We start from the raw sequence: 16,908 nt of genomic DNA on the forward strand, positions 1-16,908 counted from the left end.
AAACAGGGGTGATATGATACAAACGTTCAAATATCTGAAAGGTATTAATCCGCAAACGAACCTTTTCCAGAGATGGGAAGGCGGTAGAACTAGAGGGCACGATACGAGATTGAAGGGGGGCAGACTCAAGAAAAATGTCAGGAAGTATTTTTTCACGGAGAGAGTGGTGGATGCTTGGAATGCTCTCCCGCGGGAGGTGGTGGAGAGGAAAACGGCAACGGAATTCAAACATGCGTGGGATAAACATAAAGGAATCCTGTTCCGAGGGAATGGATCCTCAGAAGCTTAGCTGAGATTAGGTGGCAGAGCCGGTGGTGGGAGGCGGGACTGGTGGTTGGGAGGCGAGGATATTGCTGGGCATACTTATACGGTCTGTGCCAGAGCCGGTGGTTGGGTGGCAGGGATAGTGCTGGACAGATTTATATGGTCTGTGTCCTGAAAATGACAGATACAAATCAAGGTAAGGTATACACAAAAAGTAGCACATATGAGTTTATCTTGTTGGGCAAACTGGATGGACCATGCAGGTCTTTTTCTGCCGTCATCTACTATGCTATGTATGTTATGAGTGACACTTCTGAGGTTATGGTATAGTTATTCTATATGGGAGCTTTATTGGGATGACTGTTTGAGAACTCCCAAAAATCATTTGGTGTCTCTGGGAGGTTTACACAAATGTTTAGGCATGAAATACATGCATATCTGTATAGAGAACATGCACATAAATGCAACTGTGCACTACTGGGATAGTTTTGGATGCCTAGAAGCCTATCTTGCCTTTTAAATATAGGCATAACATAAATGCTTTTGTAAATTTTTTAAAGTTTATTTTTTAAAACTTTGAAATAATAACAAAAAATAAAGTTGTGTCCAGTAACTAGGAGATGCATCAAAGCAACGATATACAGAACATAGTAACATAGTAACATAGTAGATGACGGCAGAAAAAGACCTGCATGGTCCATCCAGTCTGCCCAAGATAAACTTATGTGTATACCTTACCTTGATTTGTACCTGTCTTTCTCAGGCCACAGACCGTATAAGTCTGCCCAGCAGTTTTTCCCGCCTCCCAACCACCTGTCCCGCCTCCCATCACCGGCTCTGGCACAGACCATATAAGTCTGCCCTCCCCTATTCTTGCCTCCGAACCACCAACCCCTCTTCCCCCCACCTGCTCCACCACCCAATTTTAGCTAAGCTTCTGAGGATCCATTCCTTCTGCACAGGATTCCTTTATGCATATCCCACGAATGTTTGAATTCCGTTACCGTTTTCATCAGAACTCCTTAGAAAATCAAATGGCACATAGATGTAAATTTGTATGGCCTAATTACAGATACATCATTCAGTCTTATGTTTACTGGCTTGCTTAATATACCACCCACTTCTAAATAAAAGATCGCAGCGGTTCACAAAACAGGTAGACAATAATAAAAATAAGAGAGAAAAAGGAACGCCAAAGGTGTTATTGCTGGAGAAGGACCAGCGGAATAATTTGAGGTCAATGATTAATTTGGAAATCATTTCATTTGTGATTTTTATAGCCAGCTCCATGGTATGACCCCTCCCGTTCACCACATCAGTACCACAAGATTGCAGCACCTCAACCCCAATCAACCCATTTTCTTTTTTCAATACAGTTTTACTGGTGATTTGGATCTATCTTTTTTGCACATAATTATGGAATAAAATTGCAGGAGTCCTGTTCAGACACGAATGACTTTCTTGGGCCCTTCAGAGTCCGCCAAGAGACCTCAGGAATCACAATTCTCAAAGACACTGCTTTAGCCTCAAAATAAAAAAACTTCCCATAGATTTTATCAAAGTACCTGTTAAAATGGAACTAATACATTTTTAGATTTAAGAGCAGATAAGATGTGAATGGGGCTTTACTGGAGCACTTTGCTGACTGCCAAAGGCTGGGTAGCACTAGGCTATTAAATAGTTCCAGTACTTAAAACATTAGAATACAGAAAAAAAATTATTAATGTTTTCTATACCGCTATTTAAACAACCAGCAAAGGGGGGGGGGGGGGGGGAAGCAGGGCAGGCTCAAGGGACAGTGGCGCCTTCAGCCAACTTGCTTTGGTGACGTCCCACCTCCATCGCATCGCTTCTGGTGCCCCCTCCCTCCTCCGTGGGTTCGGCAACTCTCACCTCCCCCGGATCAGTTTCAGGTGGCGGTTGGACATCCAGGCAGCAATGTCGGATAAGCAGGCCGAGACTTTGGCCTGGGTATCCGCAGTGATTTCTGGTGTGGAGAGATAAAGCTGGGTGTCGTCAGCATAAAGATGATAGTGGAAACCATGAGAAGAAATCAGGGAGCCTAAGGAAGAGGTGTAGATTGAAAAAAGAAGGGGCCCAAGGACAGATCCCTGAGGAACTCCAACAGAGAGCGGGATAGGGGAGGAGGACGAACCATGAGAGTGTACTCTGAAGGTACGATGGGAGAGATAAGAGGAGAACCAGGAGAGGACAGAGCCCTGGAACCCAAGGGAGGACAGTGTGTCAAGAAGTAGGTTGTGATTGACAGTGTAAAAAGCGGCGGAGAGGTCGAGGAGGATGAGGATGGAGTAGTGACCTTTGGATTTGGCGAGGAATAGGTCATTGCAGACTTTAGATAGTGCCGTTTCTGTTGAGTGTAGGGGGCGAAAGCCGGATTGGAGCGGATCGAGGATGGCATGAGAGGAGAGAAAATCAATACAGCGGCTGTAGACGGCGCGTTCAAGTATCTTGGAGAGGAAGGGTAGGAGGGAAATGGGGCGGTAGTTGGAGGGACAGGTAGGGTCAAGTGATGGTTTTTTGAGGAGTGGAGTGACCACAGCATGCTTGAAGGTGTCCGGGACAGATGCAGTGGAGAGAGAGAGGTGGGGACAGATGGTGGGGCTGATGGTAGGAGTGATGGTGTTGAGTAGGTTAGTGGGGATGGGGTCAGAGGAACAAGTGGTGGCTTTCGAGGAGGAGAGGAGATGGGCGATTTCCTCTTCGGTGATAGCAGGAAAGGAGGAGAAGGAGGCCTGGGTAGGTTGGATGAGAGAGTGAGATATAGGCTGAAGAGGAGGAGAGGGAGTAGTGGTGAATTCGAGGTTGATCTTCTGGACATTGTCACGGAAGTAGTGGGCCAGAGATTGAGGAGAGAGTGAAGGGGGGTGGGAGCAGAGGGCACTTTGAGGAGGGAGTTGAGTGTGAGTCAGTGTGAGTGTGAGTGTGAGTATGAGTGTGAGTATGAGTATGAGTGTGAGTATGAGTATGAGTGTGAGTATGAGTGTGAGCGTGAGTATGAGTGTGAGTGTGAGTGTGAGTATGAGTGTGAGCATGAGTGTGAGTGTGAGTGTGAGTGTGAGCGTGAGTGTGAGTATGAGTGTGAGTATGAGTGTGAGCGTGAGTGTGAGTGTGAGTATGAGTGTGAGTGTGAGTATGAGTATGAGCATGAGTGTGAGTGTGAGTGTGAGCGTGAGTGTGAGTGTGAGTATGAGTGTGAGTGTGAGTATGAGTGTGAGCATGAGTGTGAGTGTGAGTATGAGTGTGAGTGTGAGTGTGAGTATGAGTGTGAGTGTGAGCGTGAGTGTGAGTGTGAGTATGAGTGTGAGTATGAGTGTGAGTATGAGTATGAGTGTGAGTGTGAGTGTGAGTATGAGTGTGAGTATGAGTGTGAGTGTGAGTATGAGTGTGAGTGTGAGTATGAGTGTGAGTCAGAAATAATAACCTCCAATGTAAAGCAAAAAATAAAAAGTGCAATCATCCACTAAGTAATTGTATATATTATGTAAACTGCTTTGATTCTAACCACAGAAGGCTGAAGAGGAGGAGGGAGTAGTGGTGAATTCGAGGTTGATCTTCTGGACCTTGTCACGGAAGTAGTGGGCCAGAGATTGAGGAGAGAGTGAAGGGGGGGTGGGAGCAGAGGGCACTTTGAGGAGGGAGTTGAGTGTGAGTCAGAGTGTGAGTGTGAGTGTGAGTCAGAGTGTGAGTGTGAGTCAGAGTGTGAGTGTGAGTATGAGTGTGAGTCAGAAATAATAACCTCCAATGTAAAGCAAAAAATAAAAAGTGCAATCATCCACTAAGTAATTGTATATATTATGTAAACTGCTTTGATTCTAACCACAGAAAGGCAGTATATCAAATCCCATCCTCTTCCCCTGCTTGTCTTACACCACTGTCATCAGCATCAGGCCTTGGACTAGGGCTTTGAGACCCCAAGCTCCCTCCCCTACAACACTGGAAATTGACAGGGGTGTGGCAGACATTGACCCTGAGGTCCTTCAGTGCCTTGGTGTCAGTGTCTCCCCTGCAAGCTGCACATGAGTCTCAAGGATTGGCTGGACCTGTCTATGTAGTGACACTGACAATGATGAAGCTCCTCATACACTGTTCCTCAAAGCCTGCCATTGACAAAGCATGGGGAGTACAGTAGGGATAGCTATGTCTTCCTGGGCTATTTGAGGAGTATCAGATGCCAGATAAAGCTGTTGCACCCTCTTCAATACCGAGAAGAATGAGACTAACTGTTAAAGGGCTTTAAATGGTCATCTCACACCAAAAGAATGCCATGCAACATTAAGACATCAGTAACTGTCTCAAATAGACCACTATAACCTTCTTTACCTTTGTCTCCCAAAATAATTATTAGGCCATTTATAGAATGCAGTGGCCAAAATTGTCTTTAAAAAAAAAAGAGCCACAACTGGATTAATTAATTAATTAACATTGTGTCACGAAACGCCTAGCCACCCGCCTGGGGTTACCCCATGGCCTCTTAGAGGGTCTATCCCCAGTACAGCTCAGGTCCGCCTGCACCTGCCACTTGTGCTCTACACTGGTGCCCTCTTCCCAACAGGGTCACAACTGCCTCTGGGCGAGTCTCCCGCTCTCAATTTATCCCCAGTGATTTCTAGGTTGCTAGAGTCACACTCCCAGTGGTCCCACAGTTCCTAGAAAGCACTCACAGACCCAACACACAAACCACCAGGATTCTTTATCAGTCCAGACAGGCAGAACGAACAAACAAATGTGTTTATTCTCACACTGGAACAATGAACAAAAAATGTGCAATTGGCAAACAATAACAGGCAACTGAAAAATGGATCAACTATAACACTAACTAAACATCTGTATACTGTCGGAGCAGTACCTGGGAAGGTCAGGATATATAACTGTTCACAGAGCCTCAGCAAAGAGATCTGTCTCTTTTTCCTCGTGGGCTGAAACTGAAGCAATAGCCAGCATCTGCTGGGTAATTTCAAACTCCAGGCCAATCAGAGCCCAGAACAGTCAAGTTAACTGATCACTACAAGCACTTCCTATTATCTGTGTGCCAACTAAGGGGGTCTTTTACTAAAGCTTAGCTCAAGTTATCTGCAGCAGTGCCCATTTTATTCCTTTGAGCTCTGCTGTAGATAACTCAAGCTAAGCTTTTGTAAAAGACCCTCTAAGAGAAAGAGAAGTCAGTCCTCTGTAACAGTTTTAAGCATAAACATGCACCATCTGCTGGCCAAACTAGAGAAATACTCTTAGGCAGGAAAATATCCAATACATTTTACAGGCTTAAAACACACTGTTTCTCACACATTGGTTATCTGTTAATTTAAGAATTAAATTTAAGCTGCTTACTTTTATGTTTAAGATTCTTCAAAATATTGATCCAAAGTACATTTCTAAATTTGTAGTCAAGGGCTCTTTGGTCACAGTCAGTCAGTTAGCTATTTTCTTAGGGTATTGAAATGGATTTCCAGTTTTCCTGAGCTTCTATTCCTTCTATCTAATAGTGTGTCAGAAAGACTATAACTGATTTGTTGTAGTTAATGTGATGTAATGGATGTGAGCTTGTACTAATGTTTTTAGTGTTTGTTTTAATGGTTCTTATTGTTTATTTTATTATTTTTATCTTACATGCATGACATTTTATTACATTTATGGCATGTTTTTCTTAATTACATTATTGAATTTATAAATCATTTTTACTATTAATTGTACATCACTCAAGATTCTTTCACAGGATATGATGTGGTCTATAGAAGCTCAATTAAATAAAATAATTACATTGAAAAAGCTGGAGAGCCAGTTGCTGAAGCAGCTGCATGACGGATGACTCGACCAGGCTCATGGCCTTCAATCTGTTACGATTCAGGAAAGGTAAGCCCTTGGGCTGCAGCCAAGTTGGCACTACCCGGTCAACCCAAGGGTTAGCTGGGCCTCGACTGGTGGCAGACAAGTCACCAGGAGAGCACAGGACAGACAGAACTAGGCACCAGGCCCAACTGGAGATGAAGACAAAGCTCTTCTGAACTAGAAGACTCAGCAAGAGTTGAAGCAAGGCAGGAGCTAAGGCAAGGCTGGATGGAGCTGAAGTCTCAGCAGGAGCAGAGGCTGGACTGCAGCTGAAGGCTGGACTGGAGCAGAGACAAGACTAGAGTGGAGCTGAAGACTCGGCAGGAGCAGAAGCAAGGCTGGACTGGACCTGAAGACTGGCAGGGCAAGCAGGACTGGAGACAGGCAGGGGGGCATGCTGGACTGGAGACAAGACAGGCAAGCAGTGACTAGGTGACCTGTTGCGAAGGCAGCGCTGGATAAACCAGGTCTGCCTTAAATAGAACAGGCCCATGATATCATCTCTGGATGCCTCCGTAGGGTTCCCGCCGCTGACCCTTTAAAACATGGGCTGCAGCGCACGCCTAAGAGGCAGGCGGTAATGCTGACTAAATGCCCAATAGGAAGGTCTGAGGCCCCACAGAGGGCTGTGGATCCCAACCTCAGCGCCCTCCCCACCGGATGCGGGAGGTGAGAGGATCACTCTGGGCTCAGGCCCACTCAGCAGCAGCACACCCTTGCAGTAGCTGGAAGGGATTCCCAAGCCCTGCTAGCTGGACATCCTCTAAAGGAGCCAAGAACTCCGTTCTGCCAAGCTTCTTGGCAGTTGGCAGCAGTGTTCAGCGTATGCTCTATTTTCACATATGCTCAGTTCACGCATGAGGATTGAGCATGAGTGAGGTGCCAGCTTCAGCAGCTCAGGAATGCTGTCACCAACTGCCAAGCTTGGCAGAAGCCACCTTTGAAAGAGGTTTTTAGCTGGTGTGGCTTGGATATTCCCACCAACTAACATATTTATATTTTAAGTTAAGTTGGGGAGGAGCTGGAGAGGAAATTTTGTGTCCACCCATGCTGCCCATTGGTTATCCAAAATTTGCCATCTGGCTATGCCACTGTCTCATATGTGTCCAGCTTGCAAGGATGAGGATGAACCCAAGCTATGATTGACAATAAGGTATTCTGAATAGATTTACATAGGCTAGCCACAAGACAAATTTCTAAGCAAAAACAGGAACAAACACTTGTTTGCTTCCAAGTAAGCTACTCTTTGATTAAACTCCACAGCGGGATCAAGCCAGTATAAATCCTACTTGCATGAGAGAAGCAGCACCATTACATTATATTACATGGACATGTACACCCCACACTAGCCTCTAAAGTTCTGCATGGCTTACATTTAAAAAAAGAAAAGAAAAGAACATTCCTGAGAGTTTACAATACACACATACTAGCTTTCAGTTTACAAACTATTCTATAATTGGTTTGTCATCTTATATCTGTCAGTAGTGAATTCCAATAACTAGCTGCTTGGTAAGAAAATGTAGATGACAATACGGTTTTGTAGATAACCTTATTTAGATTGGGGATAATGCAAAACCAAATACTCTCTTGAGTTTTGACTGGAATTTCTAACAGATTAATCAAAGTTTGCATAGTCTCTTATTTGCGTTTAGCCCTTAACCCCTTGATTCTGTAAAGGTCGCCAAAAATTGCACACACAAATTTAGGTGCAGTGCCAATTTGCATGTGCAATTTAATAAGATAGCAAGCCAATTAATGGCTTTTTAGCAAGCCATTATTGGCACTAATTACGATTTAATTGGGCGTTATATGCATAAAGTTAGGTGCATGATCCGTGCCTAAAATTTACATGCGGCCCGAAAAAGGGGGCACAGAAAGGGGACAGTCATGGGCATTCCGGGGTAGAATGGGGGGCATGGTTATGAGTTACATGTGCGATTACAGAATAAGGGTGCTCCGTGTATAAATTTAGGCGCGGACATTCAAATCACATTTTCATTGGTGCAAATGGTGGCACCTAAATTTACAAGTGGCCATAATGCTTAAGCGTTATTCTATAAACTGTGCCAAACTTTAAGCGCGGTTTATAGAATAAAGCTTAAGTGGGGGGGGGGGGGTTGGCGCTGATTTTTTAGGCGTCATATATAGAGTCTAGCCATAACTGTGCCTAAATGCAAGCACATCTTGAAATTTCACAAAATTAAAGCACTATGGCACTGGAGTTTTGAGTTAAGTGGGAATAGTGAGGCTGAGAAGGATCATGGAGGTGAGGCATTCAAATCCTTGGAGGAGTAACAATGATTGCTGGTACTATGGTGACCCCTGCAGCTTCCTCAGAAGAAGCTTCCCTTTCATTCTTTGGCCAACAATGGAACTTCAGGCTGCACATGCCCGGACAACTCATCAATAAGAGCAAACAGTATCAATCTTGTCTGAATTCTAGACAATAGTATATCTACATTATACTTCTTTTAATTATATTAGGTTGATTTGAATTAGACGTATCCCCTTCTTTCTGCAGCCTATATGATGAATGTTGAAGCTTCTGGCAGCAATTGGTTTCTTTTAGTTATTTTTCTTTTCATTTTAATTAGAAGTATCCCTTTTCTTGCAGCCTGTAGGAAGAATGCTAAAGTCTGTGGTAGCAATTGGTTTTAAGCCATCTGTTGTGCAGACGTTTAGCTATATGCCAGACTAGTTGACACAGGAAAGAGAAGCATGTTCAGAAAAGTCTGCTTTTAAAACAGAAAACATAAATCTTGGTTATGTTAAATTTTGGCATGTCTTCATATTCTGAAGCCCTCATTATGAAACTTTTTTTAATCAAATGCCTGATCATAAATGAACCTTCATGACTTATTCATTTCCATGCACTCTCATGTCACAGAAACAAAGTCTGGTGATGGTGAGAACTATTTTATTTATGCTGTGTAATCACAAAGGAGCACAGGTCAATGGACGGACGGATGCCTGCATGCAACAGCAATTCTCATATCTACTTGCCAGTCCAATTACAGAAGACAAAGAAGCAACATTTACAAATGTAACACAAAATGTGAACCATGAATAAATGCCCACATATGCTGGTTAGTTAATTCAGAAGGTACCTGCTGTAAAACGGCAATAGTCTATGAATAGACTAAAACATTGGTTCCCAACACGTGGCACGCACACCTATTTCATAGTGCCTGGTAAGACAACACCAAGCAATCTTAGTGCCAGTGTTCTGCCACTTCTGGTCACTCCCTGCTCATTCCTCTCGTAGTCTGTTAGCTCTGTCTCTCTTTATTTCCCTCCTTCTCCCACTCCCATGGATCTGGCATCTCTCTCTCTCTTGTTCCCTCCTCCTGCTGTCCCAAGCTCAAACTTGCTTGCATTGGCAACAGCAGTGATCATTACAGGTTGCCTCATCCACTCTGTGGCTTTTTGCTGCATCCCGTCCAGTGGTGCTCCTTGGTTGGCTGCTACCCGGGGCAGATCGCCACTGTGCACCCCCCCCCCCCCCAGGTACAGCGTCATCCCCCTCCAGTGCATCACCTCAAAACACCCCCTCCCTCCCTGGGTGTATTGCTCTTACCTTCTGGGGTGCTGGGAGCAGCCGCACGGCTGTTGGCTTCGCCGATTCCCTGCTCCCTCTGCCCTGGAACAGGAAGTAACATCAGAGGGAGCAGGGAACCGGCAGAGCCGACAGCTGCGCAGCTGCTCCCTGCACCCACCCTGCAGCGTGCATCCGGGGTGGACCGCCCCACCCTTGGTACACCATTGATCCTGTCCCCTCTGATTACATTTTCTGTTTCCGCTTAGGTGGAACCCAGCAGAGGGAAGGTCCATCAGAGGCAGCCTGTGGTAAATGCTGCTGTTGGTGGTTAAGTTTGACCTTAGAACTTCAGGAGAAGCAAGGAAGAGGGAGAGATGCCAGATCTGCAGGAGTGGGGGAACGAGGGAAGGGAGAGAGACAGATGCCGGGCAGCAGGGGAAATAGGGAAAAGTATGAGAGAAAGATGCTGGAACCTGGGGATGGAGGGAGACTCGTGTGAGTGGGGTGGGGGGGGGGGGAGGAGGGAAGAAAAGAGAGACGGAAGCCGGAAGCAGGAGGGTGGGATTGGGAGAAGAGATGCTGGGCCCCAGGGGAAGGAGATATGCTGGATGGGAAAGGGAAGGGGAGATTAGAGAAAGAGAGAGATGCTGGACCCGGGGGGGGGGGGGGGGGATAGAAGGAAGAGAAGGGGAAAGATGATGAACCATGGGAGATGGAGGGAAGAAAAAGGAAGAAATGTTTAACCTGGGAGCTGCAGTAAGTTACAGTGAGTGCATAAGAGGAATGGAAAATCACTTGATCAATAGTTACTGGGCACGTTTGCTAGGTGTACAAATGCACTCTTAGGACCATTATGGTTCATCATTGGGGCCGATTTATTTAAAAAAAAAAAACAAAAGAAAGAAAGTTCTTCACAAAAGTAGAGAAGTTGCTATAGTAACCAATCAAATTTCATCCTTTATTCTCTGGAAAAATGAAACAAAGAATCTGATTGGTCACTATGGGCACATTCTCCACTTTTGTGGAGAACTTTCTTTTTTCCTGTTTTTATAAATAGGCCTTGTCTGTAAATCTCCATGTTCATTTTCTCTCAGTTTGTATGAACAAAACACCACTTGTCAAGGGGCCAGGCAGTTTATATGAGAGTGAAATAGGACAGATCATGCCAACTGTGTCTTATTTTATACACCAGTTGCAATGACCTGTTCTTGTAATGTATGTTGCTAAGTTAGGGGTCCTTTTACAAAGGCGCACTAGTGGTTTTAGCGTGCGTTACAAGTAAACACTTGCTAAATGCTAGAGGTACCCATATATTCCTATGGGCGTCTCTAGCATTAAGCACACGCTAATCATTAGCATAGGGACCTTTTAGTTAACTTTTTATTACAGTGACCATTTCAAAATATCTGCTGATCGGAGGGGGATACTCGATTGGAATTTGTTTGACTTAGGGGGTAGTTGACTTGAAGAAGTTGACAAGCAGCGGAACAAGATAATTATTTTCTCTCTTTAACATAGATTTCCCATAAAATTCATAACATTGTAGAACTCTATAATGTATGTGGAGCGGATAACTGGAGGACTACAGATTGTTATGGGAGTCTAGGGGCAGTTTCATGTAAAGCAATGACATTTCTTGCTAATACCAGCCGGTGCTTAGAGTGCCTGTGGGAATTTGATCTGCTCTGCATTCAAAATCAGTCTTCTGAATATACTTGAATTTACTCACAGACTTACTGCTTTCAAACATTGTGACAAGCTGCAAACAGAATGTTTTTGACAGAAAAGATGTGCCTGTGTTCTTATTTAAAATAATACCCCATGCCATAACTTCCCTCACAACATTTTAAGAAAATATTTCTTACTGGTTCATCCATAGCCATGAAGTGACGATACCTAGCAGGAAGAGGTGCAAGCATTATGTCTGAAAATACAGCATGGCCCTTCTCCACTCGCTGATTGGCTGGCCAAGAGGGACTGGTATCTTCCATTATTAAAAACTGGGGGTATTCTGTACATAAAGAGAAAAAATAGCTATGAAAACACTACAACAGTTAGGTAATTACCTTTCATATTTTTGTTATTAAGTATTTGAAAGGAAAGGAAGTGTACTATTTTATGAACTATTGAAATACACACTATAATGCATCATCATTATTATTATATAAAGGTTAAATGCACTTAGCATATACACTAAAAATGTGTCTGCTTTTAAGTTAAAAAATCTACTTTTGTAATTATTTTCGTAAGGGGCTTTAATAAAATATTTCTACAAAACATTGAAAGCACAGCAAACATAAGGCTCCTTTTACAAAGCTGCAGTAGTGATTCCGGTATGGCAAATATGATGAAGTCCACAGGAATTGAATAGGCTTTGTCGCATTTGCCGCACCGGAATCGCTAGTGTGGCTTTGTAAAAGGAACCCATAGTACCGGTATTAGACATAATTCAACATTTTCACAATTTATCTGTAACTTTCACAACAACCCTTCTTCCTTTAGTAATGACAAAATGGATGGCAATGGTGAAAGGAAATAAGAGAAACAAACTCAAACTGAAAGAATCAAGGAAGCTTGTTTTGGTCTTTGGCTAAGAAGTCTGTGAGGGAGTCTATAGGATGCGGCCACTTCCCCTTAAGAATGCTCCCTCACAGAGTCAGAACCACCTTAGGATTCATAGTCCCACCTGTTGGGGGAAGTGACACGGGAGGGGTGAAGCCAGGAGGGCATGGTCCAGGAGGTCGACAATGAATCCACACATTGCCTCAAGGTCGGGTCGGACGAAAGACTGTCCCGGGAGGCTTGCACAGCAGGAGGCCTCGAGACAGTTGGAGACCCACTCGATGCCTCACTGCTCCCAGTGTCTAAGGGTCTTGAAGCAACAATGCTTACCAACGCTCCCGATGCCAATGCCTCCAACCTCAATGCTGATGCCGACATTGAGGAACCAACTTGGCTCCAAAAATCCTCTCTTGTTGAGCCTCTCGGAAAACCTGGGTCCTCTTCTTCATGCGAGAGAACACAGCTAGCAGGCTATGGTTGAGCGCTTGACGCCACTTGGAAACTTCGTGGACATGGACGGAAAAACTTTGTTTGCTAAACGACTCAATGGTGCCTGAAAAAGGGTCAAGGAACAGTAAAAAGAAAAGGGAAAGACGCGGCCAAAGTCAAGGCCTGAAAGTGGCCCGAGGACGACAGAAAAAATAATAACATTTAAAACCCAGGCAAAACAACGCTAAGAAAAATAAGAAAAGGAAAAAAGGGTTCCAATAAAAGAAGCCCAGTAACAAAGAGGGGAAAAATTGCTGGAAGGCACAAAAAATAGCTCTCTAGACCGAGCGAATGAGGAGAGGACAAGAAAAAAACACCTTCTCCTCATGTGGAAAAAAAAGAACTGAAAAGACCAAGTTCACGCGACAGGCGGGAAGGCACTTGCGTTTTACAAAGCTCTCTTTTAGCAATAGAGGACCGGGCGACACGGATCGGTGTCACCCACTTGTGAGAATTATAAGCCTGCTTGTCCTCAGAGAATATCAATTCCATGTTTGACTCCTCATTCACGTACTCTAATCGATAGCTGCTGTAGACCAAACTTATGTTTTGTATGGGTAGGAAAATAGTAATATGGATGTGCTGGCAGTGGCAAGGAGGGGCATACATAAAAAAACTTTACATTAAGAATATATACACATAAAAATTGATGAACAAAACATCATGTAAATAGATAAGAACTTATAAAAGAGAATGACACTTAAAAGTACCATTGATAACAAAAAAAGAAAATCCTCACCACCTCCCCTACTATTGAATATTGAGCAATTAGTTTACATATGTCTTGCTGGGGTTCCATCAGATGATGTCACCACTAGTGAAGTCTGCATATCCTGCTTTTCCTCTGAAAATGGAAAGCATTTGTATTATTTGTAGCATTTGTATTCCACATTTTCCCACCGATTTGCAGGCTCAATGTGGCTTACATTTGCTGTAATGGTGGTTGCCATTTCTGGGTGGCAGAGTACAAAAGTCGTTGCATTAAGGTGCATACACATACATAGTAAAGTATAATGCTAGCAGAATGCAAAGGCATTCAGAAAAGCTGAATTGATAGACTGGGGTCTTCCTGTTTTTGTTTAGCTGTAAAGTGAGTTACTTTGGGAAGTATGGAGGATAGTGTTTCTACTATTGCAGTAAATAGTACTATAATAGACAGACTCATCTGAAAAGGCAGATTGTGACTCACAATCAACCACCTGTACTATATCATGAACAGAAAAATAAACAGTAATCTGGCACCAGGTATTTTTCTCAACCAATTAGCAATGTTAGGTCTCCCTTTTAAATGGAGCAGAAAGGAAAACAAGTACTTTAATTAAGCAATTATGGTGATTTTTATGAAAAGAATGGTAGGGAATCTACAAATAAAGACACCGACCAATGCAATATCTGCAGATTTCAAGATAATGGACAGCAATACTAATGTGCTTTAATTTTCATCAGTCATCTACTGATGTACTAAGAATGAACTCATCCTTTTTGTGTGAATGCAACTGCTGCCCTACTGATGTGGTTGAAATCTGTCTTGAAAAAGTAAACACAGTTATACTAACAAAAACAGTGGTTTTTGACAAATCCGTTATTCAAAAAAGAAAAATGTCTTTGCGGTAGGTGTTAAAACTGCTAGTCTAAAAATGGCCATTGTACGTAATGTTCTTAGTGACCTCGTGTTGAACAGACTGCAAGCTTTGGGATACTTTCTCCAGCTGCAACAAGAATAAGAAAATCTGTTGGAGTCAGGGGATATTCCTCCTGGGCCCAGTAAGCAGAGTGAAGGTGAGCCTCAGATGTAGGATTGGAAGGTTCTGGCAGCACTTTGTTAGGTGAACCTCTGATCTCCTACCAGCAGGTAGTAGCATGTTCTGCCCAGGTAGTTTGCTGCTCCTTTCCACTCAGTGGGTACCACTGTCTCTCAGGAGCCAACTTATTCCTTAGTCTTTGCTTGACCTCCTTGCCAGAGCTTGGTTTTCACTACTCTAGCACTGCCTTGTGCTATTTGATTCTTTGCTGTGACTACTTACTATATTTCTAATCTTGACTTTCCATTGTGAAATTTTTCGTGGTCCTAAACTTGTGCCCCTGCTGTGAACCAGATTTTTTTCTGGAGTTAGGACCTCTTTGTGAGTGACAGCATGCCCTACTGTTTCGTCTTTTTGCTGGTTTATTCCTTGGGCTCTGTGCAGCTAAGGCCTGGCAGCCACTACCTAGGGCCATCACCAAATAGCTCAACCCATAGGGAAGGTGGTTGCTACAATACAACGCACAAGCCTACATTTTTACTGTCCCAAGCAGTGGCAGCCCTACCATTAGGTCAACTGAGGCGGTGGCCTCAGGCAGCACTAAATATGGAGCGGCATTGTTCCTCCTTCCTTCCTCCCCTCCACAGCCTACCTTCTTTGATTGTTTTTCAAAATCGGTGGTAGCAACAATCCCCATACATTTCCCTGCTGCCAGCACTGGCATCTCCTCTGTACTCCAGCCCGTCTCTCTGTTTCCTGTTTCTTCAGAGGCGGGCCACACAGAGCCACAGCTCAAGGAGTAATCCAGCAAAAAGACAGAAACAGTAGAGCATACTGACACTGACAAAGAGGTCCTAACTCCAGAAATAAGTTGGTTCACAGCAGGGGCACACGTTTAGGACCAAGAAGAATTTCCCAATGAAAAGTCATGATCAGAAATATAATAAGTAGTCATAGCAAGGCATCAAATAGCACAAGGATGGGGATTGCCGCCACCTCCAACTTTTTGAAAACAACCAACAAAAAAGAAGGTAGGCCGGAGGGGTGGGCAAGAGATGCTAGACTACAGCTGGAGGGGGGCAGGAAGGAGTTGGCAGGGGGGCGCAATGCTGGGGGGCCGAGGCTCCATTTCATCCCTGCCTCAGGTGGCAGATTGCCTTAGGTCGCCCCGGTCCCAGGTATGGAGATTCTTCAACCAACCGCTTGTCTTATCCTATGGCCTCAACCTGCTATGTATTTGGTCCCTTTCACTGATGAGATCAGTCACAGGGATCCTCTCCCAGGGATAGTGAAGAATTCAGAGCTTGATTGGCGCAAGGAATGAAAGACAGTATGAGCAAGAAGGGAGCCAACATTTTAAAACACTTCCTTTCTTATTCAAAGATATAGTTAAATATTCAACCCAAGTCTAGATATAAAACTTTTGCATCCATAGGCAGGATCAGATAGCAGGGTAGAGAGAGGGAAGGGATGATGGGAGGACCTCAATGAAAAAAAACCCAAACAAACAGGGAAAACTAGGTGGCGTGACATAGTGATACCAGCACACATTCATAATACAAGCTCTTTGGCACTGACATTCAGCACTTTCAAAATGTAGTGCCCTGAGAATTTACCTATTACTAAATCCAGGCCTGATTAAAATCTTTCTGATATAAGGTATATAATCTTGCTAATAATCTGTTTAAGATTAAGAATTTCATATTGTCTTGGCTATATTCTATATACTTCTCACCTCGGCAACTGTCCAGTCGTTATATTCACCTATCCTGCTCAATCTCGTCATATTCACCTATCCAGTTAAATCTCTTTATGTCATCCCTTGCCTCAATATACCTGGAACTTAATGCACTGTTATCCTATGCGGATGACACCCCAGTGACAGCATCAAAGATAGATCCAACTCAGTCTGTAGCGAATGGTATGACTGCTGTTAGCACCTGCAACGTGACCAATAAACTGAAACTGAATGTGCAAAAAGCCAAGGTCCTGTGGTTCCAAAATCAGAGAGTTGCGGTCCATTATCAATATCTTTGACCAATGGTCAAATCTTTACAGTCGAATCTGAAACCAGAGTACTAGGGGTCTTGCTTGATTCTTCACTCACCTCCTCTTCCCATATTAACCAGTTACGTCTCATTTTTTTGTCAGATTATGATGTTTTATCAGATTATTCTTTGACCAAAAAGCCTTCACACTAGTCCAAATGTTAGTTCTACCTCACTTGGATTACTGTAATGTTCTATTTCTTGGTATTGCCATTATCAGAAAAAACTGCAAGTCATACAGAACACAGCTGCTAGACTAATATACAGATTGAATAGATATACTAGTGTTTCAACTCATCTAAACAAACTGCACTGGCTTCCCATAGCAGAAAAACTCAGGTTCAAAGTGGCTTGTTTAGCTTTTCAAATCTAGAGGGCTTCACCTCTGAACTACTAAGTAAGACCACGTCGCTATGTCTGT

The 16,908-nt window shown here is 43.7% G+C and overlaps 1 protein-coding gene across 1 annotated transcript in view; it reads right to left on the bottom strand.

Annotated features, from left to right (window-relative positions):
- Nucleotides 1-16,908, bottom strand: part of MORN1 (MORN repeat containing 1) — a 265,209-nt gene that overhangs the window by 94,784 nt on the left and 153,517 nt on the right. The window contains 1 exon segment of the mRNA XM_030185675.1: nucleotides 11,512-11,657. Within this exon segment, the coding sequence (XP_030041535.1) occupies nucleotides 11,512-11,657 (146 nt within the window).

Source organism: Microcaecilia unicolor, chromosome 13 (assembly GCF_901765095.1).
Source record: "Microcaecilia unicolor chromosome 13, aMicUni1.1, whole genome shotgun sequence".
NCBI lineage: Eukaryota > Metazoa > Chordata > Amphibia > Gymnophiona > Siphonopidae > Microcaecilia > Microcaecilia unicolor.